The sequence below is a fragment of the Syngnathus typhle genome, linkage group LG5 (assembly GCF_033458585.1).
Source record: "Syngnathus typhle isolate RoL2023-S1 ecotype Sweden linkage group LG5, RoL_Styp_1.0, whole genome shotgun sequence".
Taxonomy (NCBI): domain Eukaryota; kingdom Metazoa; phylum Chordata; class Actinopteri; order Syngnathiformes; family Syngnathidae; genus Syngnathus; species Syngnathus typhle.
In genome coordinates, this window is record NC_083742.1 from 6905705 (window position 1) to 6924043 (window position 18339).

The 18339-nt window shown below is 39.1% G+C and overlaps 2 protein-coding genes across 4 annotated transcripts in view; both read left to right on the top strand.

The window, feature by feature from the left end:
* Positions 1-9677, top strand: part of specc1la (sperm antigen with calponin homology and coiled-coil domains 1-like a) — a 32599-nt gene extending 22922 nt beyond the window's left edge. For 2 of the 3 annotated variants that reach the window (XM_061279547.1, XM_061279546.1), the window contains 10 exons: positions 853-1028; positions 1204-1367; positions 1543-1664; positions 1811-1901; positions 2877-2966; positions 3043-3205; positions 3288-3390; positions 4601-4717; positions 4810-4869; positions 6963-9677. In XM_061279547.1, coding sequence (XP_061135531.1) covers positions 853-1028; positions 1204-1367; positions 1543-1664; positions 1811-1901; positions 2877-2966; positions 3043-3205; positions 3288-3390; positions 4601-4717; positions 4810-4869; positions 6963-7052 — 1176 coding nt within the window. In that variant the 3' untranslated portion in view covers positions 7053-9677. The remainder of the gene's footprint in view (positions 1-852; positions 1029-1203; positions 1368-1542; positions 1665-1810; positions 1902-2876; positions 2967-3042; positions 3206-3287; positions 3391-4600; positions 4718-4809; positions 4870-6962) is intronic. The other variant, XM_061279548.1, reaches the window with a different exon arrangement.
* A 1203-nt stretch (positions 9678-10880) lies between these two features.
* Positions 10881-16779, top strand: adora2aa (adenosine A2a receptor a). Its single transcript, XM_061279567.1, has 3 exons — positions 10881-11043; positions 12071-12718; positions 15084-16779. Exons 2-3 carry the CDS (start codon positions 12381-12383, stop codon positions 16057-16059), a joined length of 1314 nt encoding a protein of 437 aa, XP_061135551.1. The 5' UTR covers positions 10881-11043; positions 12071-12380; the 3' UTR covers positions 16060-16779.
* Positions 16780-18339: the final 1560 nt, after the last annotated feature.

Below are 18339 nucleotides of genomic sequence, written 5' to 3' on the forward strand. Positions count from 1 at the left end.
AACTGTTGAGGAGCTTGTCAAGTCACACTTTAGTCTGGCTTTCACAAACAAAAATGATTACTTTCCCCCGTGTTAAACATGTATTTAACAAAATCCCATATTAATCAACATGAATAGAGAGACACTCGACTGCTCGTCTGTTGCGCTTAGATTTGTGTTAGATTAATTTACACTTTCACTGAAAAATAAATAAATAAGAGAACATGAAGCACCATTTTTCTGGTTATTTTTAGATTGAACTTTTTGAAGCTGATCTGTGAGGAATTTTAATTATTGATTTTATTTACTTAGCATGCATTCCATAATACTCCTGTAATTACTAGCGTGCTGTAAATTTAGTTCCCTACTCTGTGGTTAATTTTAATAATCAGTAAATTACGTCAGATTGCAACAATAATGTAAACAAATCTGCGGCTTTATCACTTCAACTTCTCAAGTTTCATGACAGATGAAAACATGTGGACTGCACTTCTTGCAGCCTTTACAATTTGAAAATTGCATACTACTAAATTACAACGTGGATTTTATTTGGATTAATTGTAAGGTTAATTTGCAGTCATCGCACACTTGTGTCATCACACAAGATCTGATATAGTTGCTGTCCTTTTATCAACAGAGATGGTTAAATGTTGAGAGTGAATGTTCTAATGAGAGAAGAGCAAAAAAAGAGAATGAATGAACAAGTATTGCTATTCAATGTACCTTTTGCGTAACTTGGTAATCAATTTTGAAAAAGTATGCATTATCTACATCTGTGAAGTATTAAGCAGTATGACTTCTAGAGTTGTAGTTCAATCCATCTGCTTTTCTAGACACATAATGCCTAAATGTTCAATGTCACTTGCCTCACAGGAGGAGTCGATGGAGTGGCGTCAGTTCCAGGCAGACTTGCAGACGGCTGTGGTCATTGCTAATGATATCAAGTCAGAAGCACAGGAGGAGATTGGAGACCTGCGACGCAGACTGCAGGAGACCTTGGAGAAGAATGACAAGCTGAGCAAGGAGCTGGATGAGGTCAAAAGCCGCAAGTAAGGCACAAACTATTTGGCCAGATTTGGGCTTCTTGTATGTTCAGCTTCTTTTGGGTGACACCGCCACAAGATGTTAGGGATAATGGTTTATGTACTAAATCTTTAGGGCCATGTCTAGTTTCCTGTTGTTTGAGTACACTGTTGATATTAAGTGGAATCTTTTTTTTCCCAGGCAAGAGGAGGAGAGAGGCCGAGTATATAACTACATGAACGCCGTGGAGAGGGACTTGGCTGCACTCAGACAGGGGATGGGCCTGAGTCGTCGATCTTCCACCTCCTCTGAGCCTTCGCCAACTGTCAAAACACTCATCAAGAGCTTCGACAATGCCTCGCAAAGTATGTACCGCAATCTCATTTTGCCTCATTGTTTGTGTGTTGCTCTAGAATCCTCTGTTTAAATTTTCGGTATTGAGGACTGCAGTTTTGAAGAGAAATTTACCCAGATCTGACATACTGTACTCGAATGAAATTCAGCCGCATTCAAGCAGAGCTCTTTCATTTGTTCTTGAAGCACCCCCACCCTCCAGTACTGCCACTGTGACTCCAACAGCGCCAGCCACCCCACTACCACGCACACCTCTCAGTCCTAGTCCGATGAAGACTCCTCCGGCTGCCGCTGTATCACCTATACAGGTACGGGATGAAAAGCGATGTTGTGTTTTCGGGAAAAAAAAAACTTGAAGCACAAATGATAATATTGAATAGGCTTCCTTGCTGGATAGCCACTTTTGCAACAATTTAACCAGCAATTAAGTTGACGAAGACTCTTTCTCTTGCAGCGTCACACTGTATCGACGTCACTGTCAGCTTCCAAGCCGCTATCCTCCCTCGGTGACAAGAGGACCAGCTATTCCGACATCTCCATGTCATGTGAGGCAGTTAAGATTTTTTAATTTGACCATATTTTGAGAATCTGTTGCTCTCAAAAACTAATCATGTGACGTTCTGTAATTTTGTTTAAGCCTGGAGGAATCAAAGTAGCACATGAGAAGCTGCTCTTGTAATAATAATGTTTACAGTTTCCCTCCAGTAGCCAAATGTTTTTTATAAACAAAAGTGACACTGTCCATGTTATTGGTGATTTGATGTTTCCCCTCTCGTGCTTATCATATACAGTTTGTGTTTCTGTGGTCAGGGTATCCTGACACACTGCACATGGGGTTTTGAAACATAACTACAGGTTTAACTATTGCTCATTTTCTCTCTGTTTAAAAATACTGAATGATGCACCTGTGTCAATGTTTTTGGGATTGAAAAACAGCCTTCACATAAATTAACAGTGTAGTTTTGATCCTAGGCTATCTATTTGGAAGGTCATTTCTCAGCAAGCCATTCATGTTGCAGCGGTAAACGTGTATTTGATAACAGACATACATAACTAACGAGCCAATAATTCTATCAAGCACTAAACTATGTGACCATGGCAATGACTTCAATGCTGTTTTCTATCATGAGCCAAAATGATTTTTTTAAGTGCATATTTCAATGTGAAAGTAAAAATCATACTGTGTTATTGCTTAAAAGGCCATATAGTACTTAAATAAGTCGACCTATGATCATGATGTTGTTTATGTATGAATAGCGGGTTTGAATAGGGCAAGTTAATTCAGACTGACGTCAGAGTTGAATTATTTTTAGCGTGGTATTACGAACCTCGACATTCTTAGAATTTTGCTCAATAAGTTCAAGTGTTTGATGTGAAGATGTGTGTGCAGTGCCAAAGCCTCAGTTTGATTTGGCCCATTTTTGCTACTAATCTGGTATTTTCTTTACACGTCTGAATGTGATTTTTTACTGAGCTTGTAAACAGTACATTATGTAAATCGTGTAATAATGCATTTACAGCTGAGCACCTCCTCAGAGGAGCCCCAACCAGTCGATCACCTTCTGTCCTCCAGAGGGTCTCCAACATGGATTCCACCAAGACAATTTCAGGTTGAAGAATGTACATATTAACCTTGTTGTAATTGTTCATTTTTCACATATCAATCTTTTCCCCCATGTTCTTAAGTAGTCTCCCGCCGGAGTAGTGAAGAGATAAAGAGGGATATGGCAGCCCAGGACGGAGGCTCCTCATCGTCACTGATGGCCATGAGTGCCGCCTCCTCTCCGCTCTCACTGCCTTCTTCCTCTCCCACGGCCTCAGTCACTCCCACGGCGCGCAGTCGTCTAAGGTACAATCCTAACCACGGTTTATTAAAGGTCTAAATATTAAAGAAAGGTTATTCAGCAAGCATGCTCATTTTTTCTTTAAAGAGAGGAACGAAAGGACCCGCTGTCTGCACTGGCCAGAGAATATGGAGGCTCCAAGAGAAACGCTCTGCTGAAGTGGTGCCAGAAGAAAACTGAAGGCTATCAAGTAGGTTATTGTCCCGAAACCATGTCAAAAGCAAAATATGCTGTCATAAATCGGTGTTGTGCTGTGACATAAATGAACACGATGGAACAGATGACCTCTTATGGCAAGCAAGACGAGATCAGAGGATAATGTGTTGATGCACGTAACTTTAGCGTTGCGAGATGTGCAGCAGATACTAGAACGAGCATTTATCTATTCACCTACTTCTTAAGTGAGGTCATGCTTAACTGAGTTATGATGATCTCTGGTTGTCATGGCACCTAAAGTCCTTTCCAGGAAGTGTGCGACATTGAGCAAAGTAAACAAACGGACGGGGCGAGTACAGTTTACTGTATAGCACCACCAGTTTTTTTCTTTGAAATTACACGTAATGTAAAGTGCATTTGGTTTTCATGAGCTTTTAATGTTGACTTGACCTAATGAGGGGAATTTACAAATCCAGAGACAGTTGAAAAATATAATAAGGATGCAAAAGAAAACAAAAGAAAACTCATGTGTACATATGTTCTACACCCGCACTTGTTGCCTGTTGAGCCTTTGACTATTGCTGTAGGCATTCAGGAGAGAAACCAAACATCCCCTCCATATAAAAGGCATTTTTCTTTCATGTGTTGTACCCTATGTCTGTTTTTTAATGAGAAAAATATCTGGCACTCATAAAACTGTTCCTATGGCAACATTATTGATTCATCTTGTTTTACTTGGGGCACATTACAATACAGTGCTCAGAAGAAGTTGGGGAGGGTTGGCATATGGGTGAAATAAACAATATGAGCCTAAAATGCGCTGCGCTTATTGCCTTTAGAGGTGAACCTCTCTTTAAACTTAAGAATGCACACGGCAAACATAAAAATGTCTGTACTTTTGTTTAAGATTAGGTGTTTGTAGCCATATTATTTTTGATTAGTGTGTAACTGACTGATCAGTCTGTTTGGAAGAGAATAGAGGTGCAACGATTAATTGATTAACTAACAATGAATCGATAATCGTATTAATCTATAAATATTATGAATGGTCAAATAATCATTAGATATCATTTTAAATTTAAAATTGTACGAATGTTCAAAAGTTTCAGCTTTGCAGAAGTATTGTCCAATTTCTTTTGTCGAACATGATCGCAGACTGATCAAAATTTAATCAGAATTTGATTCAAATTTGACACAACTACAACAAGATTTGCTTTATATTAATCTGATGCCATACGTTCCAGAACATTGACATCACCAATTTCAGCAGTAGCTGGAATGATGGGCTGGCATTCTGTGCTGTGCTTCACACCTACTTGCCAGCCCACATCCCTTATCAAGAGCTGACCAGCCAAGACAAGGCAAGTACAGATTGGAGGGAAAGCCGAACCTTAAAATCAGTAAATGCCTAAATAAAAATAATTGGTTTGTCTTTTCTTTTTTTCTATGACAGAAGAGGAACTTCACCTTGGCGTTCCAGGCTGCAGAAAGTGTCGGGATCAAATGCACTTTAGTAAGTTTTGATATGAAAAGCAATTGATTAAAACAAACAAAAAACATTTTCTGTCAAGAAAAGTGAGCCTGTGTCATATCCTGTTATATCAGGTATCAAGTCAATCCCAATAAGCATTTTGGCTACAGGAAATGTTTCCTGCCATTGAAAATATTTTACATTAAATGCTGTTTAATAGTGACAAAGTCCCAATTACAATAAAACATATTTGTATTGAAAGTACTCATAGGCCATTTAAAACAATTGAATGAAAACCATGAAGCACAACAGCAACTGAGATTCTTAACCAACATGACAACAATTGTTTTATGCCACTGAGCGAACTACATCATTTGGTGCCATTTGTCAAGTTGGTACCATTACCAAATTATATTCCAAACCACAAATTGTCTTTGTACTAATCTGTTCTCTGCGGCCCCATTAGTCTAAACACAGTGTTCTGATTAATCTTTTGTTTAAGGAATATGAATTAAACAAGCAAAACCCACCTTATCCATCTCAGAGGGCAGCGATTTTGCCACTTGTTGTTAGTTATGGTTGAATTTTTTTAAATATATTTGACTATGGTCAAATCTTGACATAATTAAAGAGAAAACATGAATTTGAGTCTATGCATGTGTATTTAAGTATGTATATGTAAATATATGTAGTTACAAGGGGTAGAGCCTTATAAGTTTAGGCTTCTTTCTACTCCTTTTCAAACAAATATGAGTTTATTATACAGGGGAAACTTATAGTGCAACATCGTTCTTTTTTATAATCTATTGTTATATATACGTATTTTACTTTTTTCTTGAATTTCCTTTTTTTATGTTTGAAATAAAACATTCATTCACTGATAATGGCATCACAGTTGCCAAGTCGCAACCAATCACGGCCTACCAGTTTTCTGAAGCTGAGCGGCGATTGGTTGAGACACTGGCCACTGGGATGTAATTTTCAGTTGACAGCAAGCAGCAAAATGACCGCCTCCTGAGATAGATAAAAATGGAGAAATTTTGCTGCTTAATTTAGGACCAACAGACTGCTGAACTTTTTTTTTGTCCCTCAAGCCATCAAACTGTATAACTCCTCCCTTGGGGAAAGGAGGCAATAAGAATAAGGGAGACCTCACATAATTGGCATGCCTTCAACTATTTATTACTCAACACTTTATTTATTACTCAGCGCTTTATTTATTACTCAACACTTTATTACTCATGTGCAATATTCTCTTTGTACTATTTTCTGTATAAGCTACTGGAATCAGAATTTCCTAAAGGAGTAATGCCAAGTGATAAAGTTGAGTCCCACTTGCAATATTAATCAGAAAGCCGTGTTTAGACTAGTGGGGCCCCGTACAACATATTAAGATTAACATGTTAAGAAAATGTTTGGGTTGACTTCCTCTTTAAGAGTAACTCAGTCCACTTATTTTTTATTTGATCATTTGCCCACAAGTTGCCATTTTTGGCGACGTGCCTAATTTGTGAGTCACTTTTTAAGTCTTCAAAGTGGTTAAAAACATGAGTTTTTAGCAGTCAGACCTCCATCTGGTGATTTGGAATGTTGCAGTTGACAAGCTCCAAATGTTTTCTAGGTGTGGACATGGACTGAGATTTTATTTGGAAGAAAAAAAAAAAAGTTGAAATTGCTTTTCAACATGTGGTCTTAGCCAGTGTTTCCCAACCTACTGAGCCAAGGCACATATTTTACATTTGACAAATCTCACTGCACACCACCAAACAAAAATGTTTAAAAAAAAAAAAAAAGATCCGCTGAAAGAAAACTCTTCTCGTCTCAATTTACTCACAAATATTCACTGCCCATGCAGTCTGGGCCTCTTTATTTTTTCTATTGTATGATTTTCTGCAATTTTAGAAGAAGAGCCATTCTTCCTGTCACAATATCTCCATGGCATGTGTAGATGAACAAACTTACATTTGTCAATCCAATTAAATGAAGTTGGACTGCTTCCTGTGGCACATTTGACAATCTTTCACTGGTATGCTGTGGCAAAGTAGTTATAAATCACTGGTCTAAGGCCAACTGCCTAGTATTCCCAGTTTGACAAAACCGCTGACTCACAACTGTCAATTTTGTGGCTTTTATAGGACATAAATGAGATGGTGCACACCGAGAGGCCAGACTGGCAGAGCGTCATGACTTACGTCACAGCCATCTACAAATACTTTGAAACCTGACCAAAGTCTCCTGCTACTGGTTCTGCACCTCAACCCCAACATCACAACCGTACCTCGCCCTGCCCTGCATAGCATGTTCAACATCGTTTTCAGTAGCTAGCGACAGACCTCGACCTGAGAGGAAAGGCACACGAGTATTGCTTGGATGCAGTGTCATGATGAAGTCAACCAAGTATAAACTGACTGCTGATGCTGAAGAAACGCGCCTCAGTGCCTTCTACCTGGATTTTTTTCTTTCACAAGCAATTCATTCTCTACTTTGCCCTGATGTCTTCTCATTAGCAGGCAACAAAACAAGTGTAAGGCCCTGTTTTGACAGTGAATGCTTTTAGAAAACAATTGTTACGGATCTCTGACATATCAGTACAGTTTGAATTCCCTCGATTGTTTGATGAGAGCTCAGGCCGTTTTTGTCTTTTTTTTTTTTGTTGCAATGTTCCGGATGTTCATGTATGCTTCAGATGCCTTTGTTTGAGAGGATCAAGTGCCTGTGTGATGATTGATGCCTGATACCAGCTCAGCTCCCCTGAGAGCCCAAGCTTGAACAGTGTCCTTTCACTACAGCATGTGAAAATGAAGAGCAGAAGTTGTCCAATACTGTATAACATGTTGCAGAGCCTTTTTTTTATTATTATTTGTTTAATTTATAATGGTTGCCGTGTAGGATGGGCTTCTGTCTCATTTTGAAGCATAAAAAAAATCAAAACAATAAGAGACATTCAAGTGGCAATTCTCTTGCTGTCCCCCCCCCCCATTATTAGGGTCATGAAATATGCTAATGTGTGGACTTTATTCTAACATTGACACTGCATAATGTTTAGTTGTGACCTTTGAGTTGTGATGTGAATGATGAGATTAACTGTGCTGAAAGTACTTATGCAAGATCGTGGTAACCTTGATTGAACATAATGGGAATATATTTTGAATCTCATTTTGGCCTTTTCTGTGTGGGGATTTGATGTTCTCCCTGCGCCTTGGTGGATTTTGTCTGGGTGCCGACTTCCTTCCACCAGTTGTGAGCTGGGATATGCTTCATGTTATCCAAAATCCCAATGAGGCACACATGAAGAAAAATACATGGATGTAAGAATTTACAAAAAATTGGATATTGGCAAACTTGAAGGGCCATTAATAAGAAAAACATTTCAAAATTAATTGATCCCTGTAGAAAGTGTCCTTCTCTTCCCCAGAGGCATTTTCTGAAAATGTCCAGAAACTTTATATGAATCTTTCTCCTAACCCACACATTAAATGTTTAGGTACCTGGGAAAACACATGTAAAAATGAAGTTAGAGCCAGAGGGTGTTTCAGCTAGTACATAGCTTAACCACATTATTAAAACGGTAAGGAAACAAAGGAGTGCAAAGTTATGAAAATCCAAGGGGCAGTGACCCTGATCTCATTTGTGTTGTCGGCACAAAATCACCAATCCAACAACATTTTCTTGAAGGTGTAGAAAGTAGCTGTTTGACTGTGCTCACTGAAAGCTAAGCTAATAACTCATTTTGATGGATATATTGTCTACGACTAGCTCATTCATACACCTTGATGTTCGGCGTGTTGGAAAACATTTTGTTTGTTGAACTTCCCACTGTGACTTAACATTATTCTTAAGATGCTGAGTACACATTGGTGTGGCAATGATGTCCATTTCGCCTGCGACTTGGCTGCCGTGTGTCAAGTGTGCCTCAGTTTACATGTTGAGTGTATTTATTTGGATGTTTCCAATCACTGTATTATTATTTTTATTGTATTATATTTGTTGCAACTGCATAGATTTGTTACATATGAGGCTACACCAATGGCAAACCATTTGCGCATTTGTCCTAATGTCCCACCTTAGCAGTTAAGCTTTTGACCATGTTTAACTAAACTTGCAGTTTTCTTTCGCCTTAGTGTGCAAAATGGATGACCGTGCCTCTGGGAGAAACACTAATAAGGTCTTTTTGCAAGGCGCGTTGATTTGATCAGTGTGTTTGGTGTGCGTTACTGTACGCTGATTTGGGTCGGATGAAGCTGCCAGCATTGTGTTTATCTGGGATGCTTTTGTAAAATCCACATCGCTGCCATCTGTACAGCTGCATTATTCATCCAGTCATTTAGCACAAGCAACTTTTTATGTACTATGTATGAATATGGAGTATTTAAGTGCATTTAAAAGCATCAGGGGTTATCGGCCAACACTTTAATAGTGTGCTGGTAAATTCCATTGCTGAACTGTGTGTTATTATTCCCACTTGGGCTGTCCGGGAGCGACAGGAACAATTAGATCTTTCCTCTTGCTTTAAGCGAAATACGTTTGGTCTTGCTTATTTTCGACAACTGATGAACATTAAATCCAGCCAGCAAGGGCGCTTTATTCCACCTCCACATGTTTCAGACACAAAAAAAAGAGAGCGTGAGAGAGACTTGATATCGCAGGGCCTTTTGTGTGTAATGGCCTCGAGGAGTAGGAAAGCAAATGTGAACAGTGCTTTATTTCTTTACAGGATCTGCATCATGTTTTGCTTGCCTTGGTTTACTTGAAAATGCTCTGAGAATTCCACTGAACCTACTTTAAGTTTTTTTTTTTTAAACTCCATGTTTCCAATAAATCAAATATTTTCTTTTCCAGTTCATACCTTACCTTTTTAGTGTGGAATATTTGTTATTATGAAGAGACACTGATCACACTCAATTTTGTACCTCGTCTTTTGTTCACATGTGAGAGAGAAAGAGAGAGAGAATACATGGCACAGGTTATATATTCATGCTTAATTTTTGTTCAATTAAAACAGCCATCGTTACTGTATCGCCAAAATAATGTTGGCCATTCAAGTATGGACAGTTTCATGATTTTGCTATTCACCATCATGTTTAAAATACTAAAATGGACTTGATATATGAGGATTCACAAAATGATTTTGGTTTTGCCATAGGGCGCTCACAAATATTTTGGTTGAAAATGAGCAAACAGACAGTATAGTTATACAGTTACTCATGCATCACAGCTCATCCGGATACTTCTATCAGCGGTGACATCATCAATAAATTCCATTAAATACCAATGCTGTCCCGTTGCCTTCCCATTGGTTAAAAAAAAAAAAAAAAAAGTATGTTTTGGATCTTAAGCACAACCTTTTGCCATGCATTTATTTTCCCATGGAAGCTAAATTGACCTGTGTCGCCCTTAAATCCGAGTCCAGAACATTGGGGGCTTTTAAAGACAAGGATAATCTGTCTTTTATGTACTTCACTATTGATGGTGGTTCTCGTGTTTGTCATTTTAAGATAAAAGTGAAGATGACAAGACATAGCTGGGAAGGCCGATCAAAGCATATACAGGAAGAAAACTCCTTCCAAGTTTTAAAATGAAGTTATATTTGTCATTTTGCCTGCACATTTAGGAGTACCTGAACATGCAGTCAGCATAAAAGTTATACCTCCTCAATTGTAAATGTCATATTGTTGTGACATTTGAAGCTTGAAATCAATTCAATAACATCTCGACGATTGTGTTGTGTGTAAGAAAGCAAAATGATAAAATCTGATTCACTGACCAAATACTTGTGACCTAAATTGTATATTTGCCATGACATCGCATATTTGTCCATTAAGGATCTTGTAATCCATTTAAAGTAAAGGTCAACAGATCTCAATGATCCCAAGCCATGAGCAATTGTAAACAATGAGATAAAATTTTCTTTTATGGTTTGGCGTCCTGGGTAAAAAGCATGTCTGCATGACTCTCAGGTGTCACACTTTAATGTGTCATCAAGAGATAGGCCTGCATTTGTCCACAGAGGAGGCTTTTAGCTGCTCCTTGCTGAACAACAAACAGCCACTCATCACGCTGCATGTAAAGAGGGTGTGCCTCTTCTGTTTGAGTAATAAAAAAAAAAAAAAAAAGCAAACGCTGACGCTATTGAACAGTAATATTCACGTTGAGAGCAGGAGTCGGCCGAGATAAAGGAGACAAGAAACTGCATGGACAAGAAAGAAATTAAATCAGGTATGTCGCTTTTATTGATAGAAATTTGGTTGAGAAAAATCCATCAAGGCAACGGCTGAACATAAGTCCATACGCTCTAGATTTAGTGTGGTGTGATCAAACAGACACTCAGACAATTTGAGGGACACCAAAATTCATGTTATGATCCAAATACTTAGTTGGTTCATTCAATCTGTTGGTTAAACTTTCACAGCATATACAACAAACATATTTGCAGCTTCAATAACACCAGCAACGACGTGCTATTTTAATAATTGATTTTTTATTTAATTTCAATCCTAATTATTTTGCTTTTTTGTGCTGTGAGGATTGGATGAGCATGTGAAAATGTACCTAATGGAGTGTCCGAGAAATGTCTTCTAAATTTAGTTGGGGATTATTTATATATATATGTATATATATATATATATATATATATACATATATATATTTTTTTTTTGTCCGTAAATTCCCAATATTGCACACCCACAACGTGTGTATTTTATTCTAAATTACGACACTGTAAATTCAAAATTAAGACAGAGTAATTGTTAAGAAGAGCATGTTTCACGGATAAACCGACAAAAAAATACAATAGAATGAAAAAGTGCTTATCACAAGTGATTGTGCCAACATCATTTGCATTTATGGTGTGGTGAACCACAATGAGAGGCAGCTTGCTTTTGTTTCTATCCACTTCCTATGGTAGACCTCTTGTTTCATCTCTGTGCAGCTCTGCAAGCTGAAGTAACTTTGCTTGCCATCCATGTAGTTGTTTTTGACTTGTGTCCATTTATATATATATATATATATATATATATATATATATATATATATATATATGTATATATATATATATATATATATATATATATATATATATATATATATATATATACACACATGCACGCACACGCACGCACACACACATTTGAGTATTTGTAACTATCATCATTATGTTATTTCTGTTCATACTGCATATGTCATGCAAGCTTATGTGGTACACTTCCTTCATTGTAAGAGCATTTCTTCCTTCTCTTCTCTGCAGCAACTAAATGTTCCATTGGTGTGCGTTGCTGGTAACATCTCACCCCCTTGAGAGATTCATGGGAAAAATCCACAGAGGGGAAGGACCTGCACGGATCTGGAGAGCAGAAGAGCTTTTGGTGGGAGAGGATGCAATTGATGCTGTCTCACTTTTTCAGCAGTTTGAATTGATCAAGCGGGAATGAGTCTTGGCGTTAGATGCCGAAGCTTAGAGGTCAAGATGCTGAGCTCAGTTGTAGCCAGGCCGTAACTATGGTAGTTGAGGTGAGGCCTCCTCCCTCCTCACTGGTAAAATATCCTCTTTTCTCATCATGCTGGAAAACCCCGCCGCCTCTGGCATTTACATCACGGTGGAGCTGCTGATTGCCATCTTCTCCGTGATGGGCAACGTGCTGGTCTGCTGGGCCGTGTTCCTCAACAGCAACCTGCAGAGCAACACCAACTTCTTTGTGGTGTCGCTGGCTGTGGCTGACATCGCCGTGGGCGTGTTGGCCATTCCTTTCTCCATTGTTATCAGTATTGGCTTCTGCTCCAAATTCTACGGGTGCCTCTTCATTGCATGCTTCGTGCTCGTTCTCACCCAGAGCTCCATCTTCAGTCTGCTGGCCATTGCTATGGACCGCTACATTGCAATCAAGTTACCTCTCAGGTCAGTTTTGGTTCATCTCCTTGATACTAACACGGGGGCCCCAATTGCTTGAAAAGCTGCTCTGTTGTTTCTGTTGGTTTGGAAGCTCTGAATGTAGTAATTACATTTCTTTAAATGTAGCTATAAAGTGAACATTACGATGGTAATATATGAAATAAAGTTGAAATAGACAAGGAGTATTCTCAAATGAACACTTCTTCGTTTTCATCAATTAAGACTGACATTCAACCTGGTTCAGTTTTATTAATCACAGTAAAAGTCAAAGCCAAAATATGAACGATATTTTGTATATTGTCAAGCATGTTTTTGACAAAGGGATTTTTGGTTCACATTTGTCGTAGTAAATGTGTTAAGTTACATATCGTGCGTTTATATGAAACAATGATCATTAAAACAAAAGGGGACCAACCAGCATCACAAAGTGCTTTAATGCCGACTTTCAATTAACTAACAAAATAAATAAATAAATAAATACGTTTGAAAGGATGTAGAGTTGAACCTAATATATTTTTTAATTTGGTAAGTGGTAACATCTTTATTTTAGTTTTTTAAATGGAGAGTCTATTATAATGATTAAGAACATAACCCCAAAAATTACATCCATTTTTCAGAGTTGCATTTTAGGACTATGAGTACATTCCCAAATGTTACTAACAGGTATATTGTCAAAAAGCACATTTTTTTGTCATTATCTTGTGTCATGTTTAGCTGAAAAATATCTGCTCAACAATTAGGAACAGTATTCATTTCAAAAATATTTATTCAACATTTTAGTCGTTGATGGCGATGAGTGACACTAACACATATGTACTTGACAGCGCAGATGTGACATCTGAACCCTAAAGTCACAGCTGAGTGTGGCCAGAAATGGCACCCCCCAGGAGGCCGTGTCTCCTCGGAGCAATAAAATGTATTCGGCTCTAATTGCTTCCGCAGACTATATTAAAAACTCGTCCCTTTGCATGTCAGTGAAGGTATTGTTGGGACACATTTCAACTGTGACCTTTGTAACGTCTGAGACCACATTGTGTTTCCTGTTTCCAGGGCACACGCATGCACGCACGCACTGTTTCACACAACTGAAACCACTTGACAGCATCTCTTCCTTTGGCTTTTCTTGCAGCAGAGGAGGGCTGTTGTTTTGACATTTTGCACTTTAACATCTGCAGAATGTGATCGAAACAAAGCTGCTCTCCCACACTGTGGCATGCACCCTGAAAATAGAAGTACTTACAGACTTGTTTGTTTATCCCCCTTTCCCCCTCTTTAAGGCCAGGAAGAGACCGTATTGTGATTCATACCAAACTTAGACATTAGGAATGACAGCGCTGTCCTCAGCAGTTCAGAATCAATATTTATCAAATAACATGACGCAAGAGTAAAACACTAAATGGTTAGAGACGCTGATGATTAAACAGAGGCTGAAATACTACATGAAATACAGTTCTCTCAGAAAAAGGAATCATGGTTTAGTTTATTATTATGAAAAGTTCTGGGCAAGATTTCAAGATGCATTTAATGGTTTTAAGTATCTGAAATGCACCTAAAGTTTACGCATGTCAATTTAACCTTACCTATTTTAAGTACCTTTGATTTGAGTAATTCATGATGAATAAATACGGACGTACACTCGTTCAAAAGTACTTTAAGCACATTGGATTTATTAATGCCGAATACATAAATCTGTCATTGTTTATTCAAAACATATTTTGTTTATTAGTGGGATTTATTAATGCCAAATACATAAATCTGTCATTGTTTATTCAATACACATTTTTTTCATTAGTCGTAAATTGTCACTTGCAATTGTTTCATCTACTTTGGACTGGCAAATTTACAGCAGCACATAAAGTTTATTGTCATGTTACTTACGAATTTCACAAAATTAAGAGACTAGACCTTTGTGCGTGCAATACATTGACAGAAATTGTATGGAACACATATTAGAATGTTGGTTGTAGATTTTGATCAGTCCTTCATATGCCTGGCCACTCACGGCGCTAGTCAGGCAGCCGCGGGGGCACCGAGACCCCCTCCCGCAACCCCCCCCCCCCGAAATATGCAAAAATGCAAATAATAAATCTTTATCAGTGTTTTCAGATTTTTTTTTTATGTTTTTTCAGAAGATTTTTTTATGTTTTGTTTTGAGGACCACCTAGGATAGCCCCCAAAGAAAAAGATTCTAGCTCCGCCAGTTGACCTGGCTGTTCCTGACTTCCTGCAACTCTTCATCCATGCAGACATCTGATGATGATGATGATGATGATGATGATGATGATGATGATGATGATGATGATGATGATGATGATGATGATGATGATGATGATGATGATGATGCTTATCAGGCTGTTGTCTCCCATTGAAGGTACAACAGTCTGGTGACGGGCAAGCGGGCGCAGTACATCATCGCCGTCTGCTGGGTTCTCTCCATTCTCATCGGCCTGACTCCCATGATGGGCTGGCACAAGTTGTCTGAGAAGGAAGACAGCGAGTGCCCACCGGGTCTGATGACGTGCCTCTTTGAGGAGGTGGTGGTTATGGACTATATGGTGTACTTTAACTTTTTTGCCTGCGTCATGATTCCCCTGCTGCTGATGCTGGCCATCTACCTGTGTATCTTCATGGCAGCCCGCCACCAGCTCAAGCTGATTGAGGTCAAAGCGGTTCACGGGGAAAAGTCACGCTCCACTCTCCAGAAAGAGGTCCAAGCTGCCAAATCTCTGGCCATCATAGTGGGCCTGTTTGCCATCTGCTGGCTGCCCTTACATATCATCAACTGCTTCACTCTTTTTTGCCCCGAGTGTCATCGTCCGCCGCTCTTCATCATGTACGTGGCCATTATCCTGTCGCACGGCAACTCGGTGGTCAACCCGTTCATCTACGCGTACCGCATCCGGGAGTTCCGGCAAACCTTCCGGAAAATAATCCACCGCCACATCTTGGGTCGGCAAGAGCTGCCGGAGAGAAGAGGCAGTAAGCGCAATTCGCTTCACAGCAGCTTCACCGACTCCATCAGGCTCAAGGCCAACGGCCTCAGCCTTGACCTTTGGTCTGAGCAGGGCGACAGCATTTCCGAAAACTCCGCTCGCGTCTCCCCTGTCAAAGGCGGTCTGTTGGCGGTATCCCAAACACCTCTGTCGCTTGTCGTGCCTAATGGTCCCAGATTGGATCCCATCAGATTGACTCAAATACCCACGTGTCATCAACGGCATTATTTGGCGGCATCGGCGGGTGTGGAGGAAAGTAAAGAAGCAGAGAACCAGAGTGTCACCCAGGTGGAACCACAGTGGAACAGGCTGAACAGGGAAAGCAGCCTGAGCGAGCTGACTAAAGTGTCCTGACACGCACAGCGCAGTCATCACCATTACTCTGGTCAAATGTTTTTTTTGAAATCCTTGTGTATGCCGAACAGCTCTTGAAACCAGCCACTGATGTGCCGTGACAGGTATTAGTCATTATCATCAGGGGTGTTGCAGAAGATTATTGAGAAACATATTTATTTTCTATAAATTGTGTATCTTTGTTCAGTTTACCCTCGGCAGTGATGCGTGGTGACAGGCACAATAATGAAATATTAAACAATTTGTGTTGTCTTCCTCTCTTTTCTCTAAAACGGGTCTGCTCTTCTCCTTTTGACAATGCATTTACTGATTTTTTTTTTCGAGCCTTAAAAGAAGTCTGAGGGAGACCTGTGAGCAAAATTACTTGGAAAGCTGTGGTTCAAACGCAAACAAAAACGCATGTGTGAGTGACGTAGAAATAGAAAGTGTAGTCACTCAGTCTGACGATACAATATATAGTGACATATTCAAAAATCCCAAATGTCGCCATTGTTGTCTGTTTACTGTGTATTTGAGGAATTCTGTGCAAGTGGCATGCCCAGCTGGTAACTGTAAATTGTTTTGAGCCTCTCTAAAGTGTGTTTTCCTCCAATTTAAGAGCAAAAGACATTTTCATACCACAATCAGGCAATTTTGTTCTCGCAAAATGTTCTTGTCATGTTCATTTCATGATACCTTACTGTTGTCTTGAAAGCAAAAATAAAAAAATGATAAACACTCTCATATTAAACGATTACATTTGTTTCGGGGGAAATGATCATTTGCAAAATATCGCACGGTTCTTTTTGAGGGGAGGGTAAAGATGAAAAGAGACACTGGTTTTTATTTACATTACATTCCACAAGATCCTAACTTTATTGAAATTGGGGTTTGCGGTTGGACTCATCTCTCATATTAGATTTGGAAAATCTAGTTTACTCATCCTGGGAAAATCATATTTAATCGGTCAGACTATCTTTGGAGCTCTTTATTTTCCCAGCGTTACTTTCAGTTCCCCTGTGAGTTCCGGTTAGAGGAGTCAGGACCTACTTCTGTTTGAAATGTTCCCCGGGGGGCGAAAGTACTTTTCAAACATTTACTACCACACAAACTACCAGGGTCTTTGTCCTCGGTTTCTATTTGAATGGGGTTGCTCAGAAGGGTAAAATGCATCTCATGTTGCAACAGTAAAACATAGGGACAACATTTTTGCTTGCTGCTATTCACCATTCAGAACAGGGGTGTTAAACTCACTTTTGTCGCAGGCCACATCATAATCATAGTTTCCTTCGGAGGGCCATTATGACTGTCAACGCCATAAATTATATACAATATAGGCTACACAACAAACTGATGAATATCAAATTTTAAAACAAGAGACGAGTAAAAACTGTTCCAATATTTTAAAAAGATGAATGGTAATAAAAATTTCTAGCAATACCTTTATTTTGTGGAATGAAGACAATTTGTAATTGTAATTTTGACACGTGACGTCGACGCACAATTTGTCTTCGCGGGCCACAAAAAATGATGGGGCAGGCTGTTTCTGGCCCCCGGGCCTTAAGTTTGATACCTATGATTTAGAACTATATCAGACAAGCTCTCAGTCGTTCAACACATTTAATAAACATGCTGTAAAATGCAATGCGTGATTACATTTCACACTGCCTGCCCTACACTCTTAATTTCAAGATATCATGATTTGGGTCCTCTCTCAAAAATTATAATGGTTTGGCCACCACGCAACCTTCCACAATTTTGTACCATTTTCGCTGAGGTTCGTCATGGATCAGTGCTCGTGTACATATTGTGAGCAACGACTGCAACCTCGCCCGTGCTTTTATTACAACTCCCTGCTGAGTTCAACTATTCATTGTAAAAAGGGGAAACCGCCAAGCAAGACTTCCCCTCTCACCTCCCAACACTGACACCTGCTGGCGAGTTTTGCAAAGTACACCTAATCTGACACTGATCAGTATTTAATTAAACATAGAAGTTGCACGTTCATTTTTTATTTGATGAATCCATTTTCGACACCGGTTCAATTCAACGCACTCACGTCTTTTATATCAAGATTGATTTTCCGATTGAAATAATTTTTGGTACATTAGAACACAATTTTATTTATTTATATATGAAATATATATATATAACTGTTGCCAAAACTCGTAAAGTGTTGGAGCATATGTTTCAGTATGTTTCATCACACTTCATCCTCTGCATTGTAGGTTTTATGACATTACTTCCAATGATTGGCTCATCTCGGTGCCGGAACAAGGAAAGTGGGCACTACACATTTAG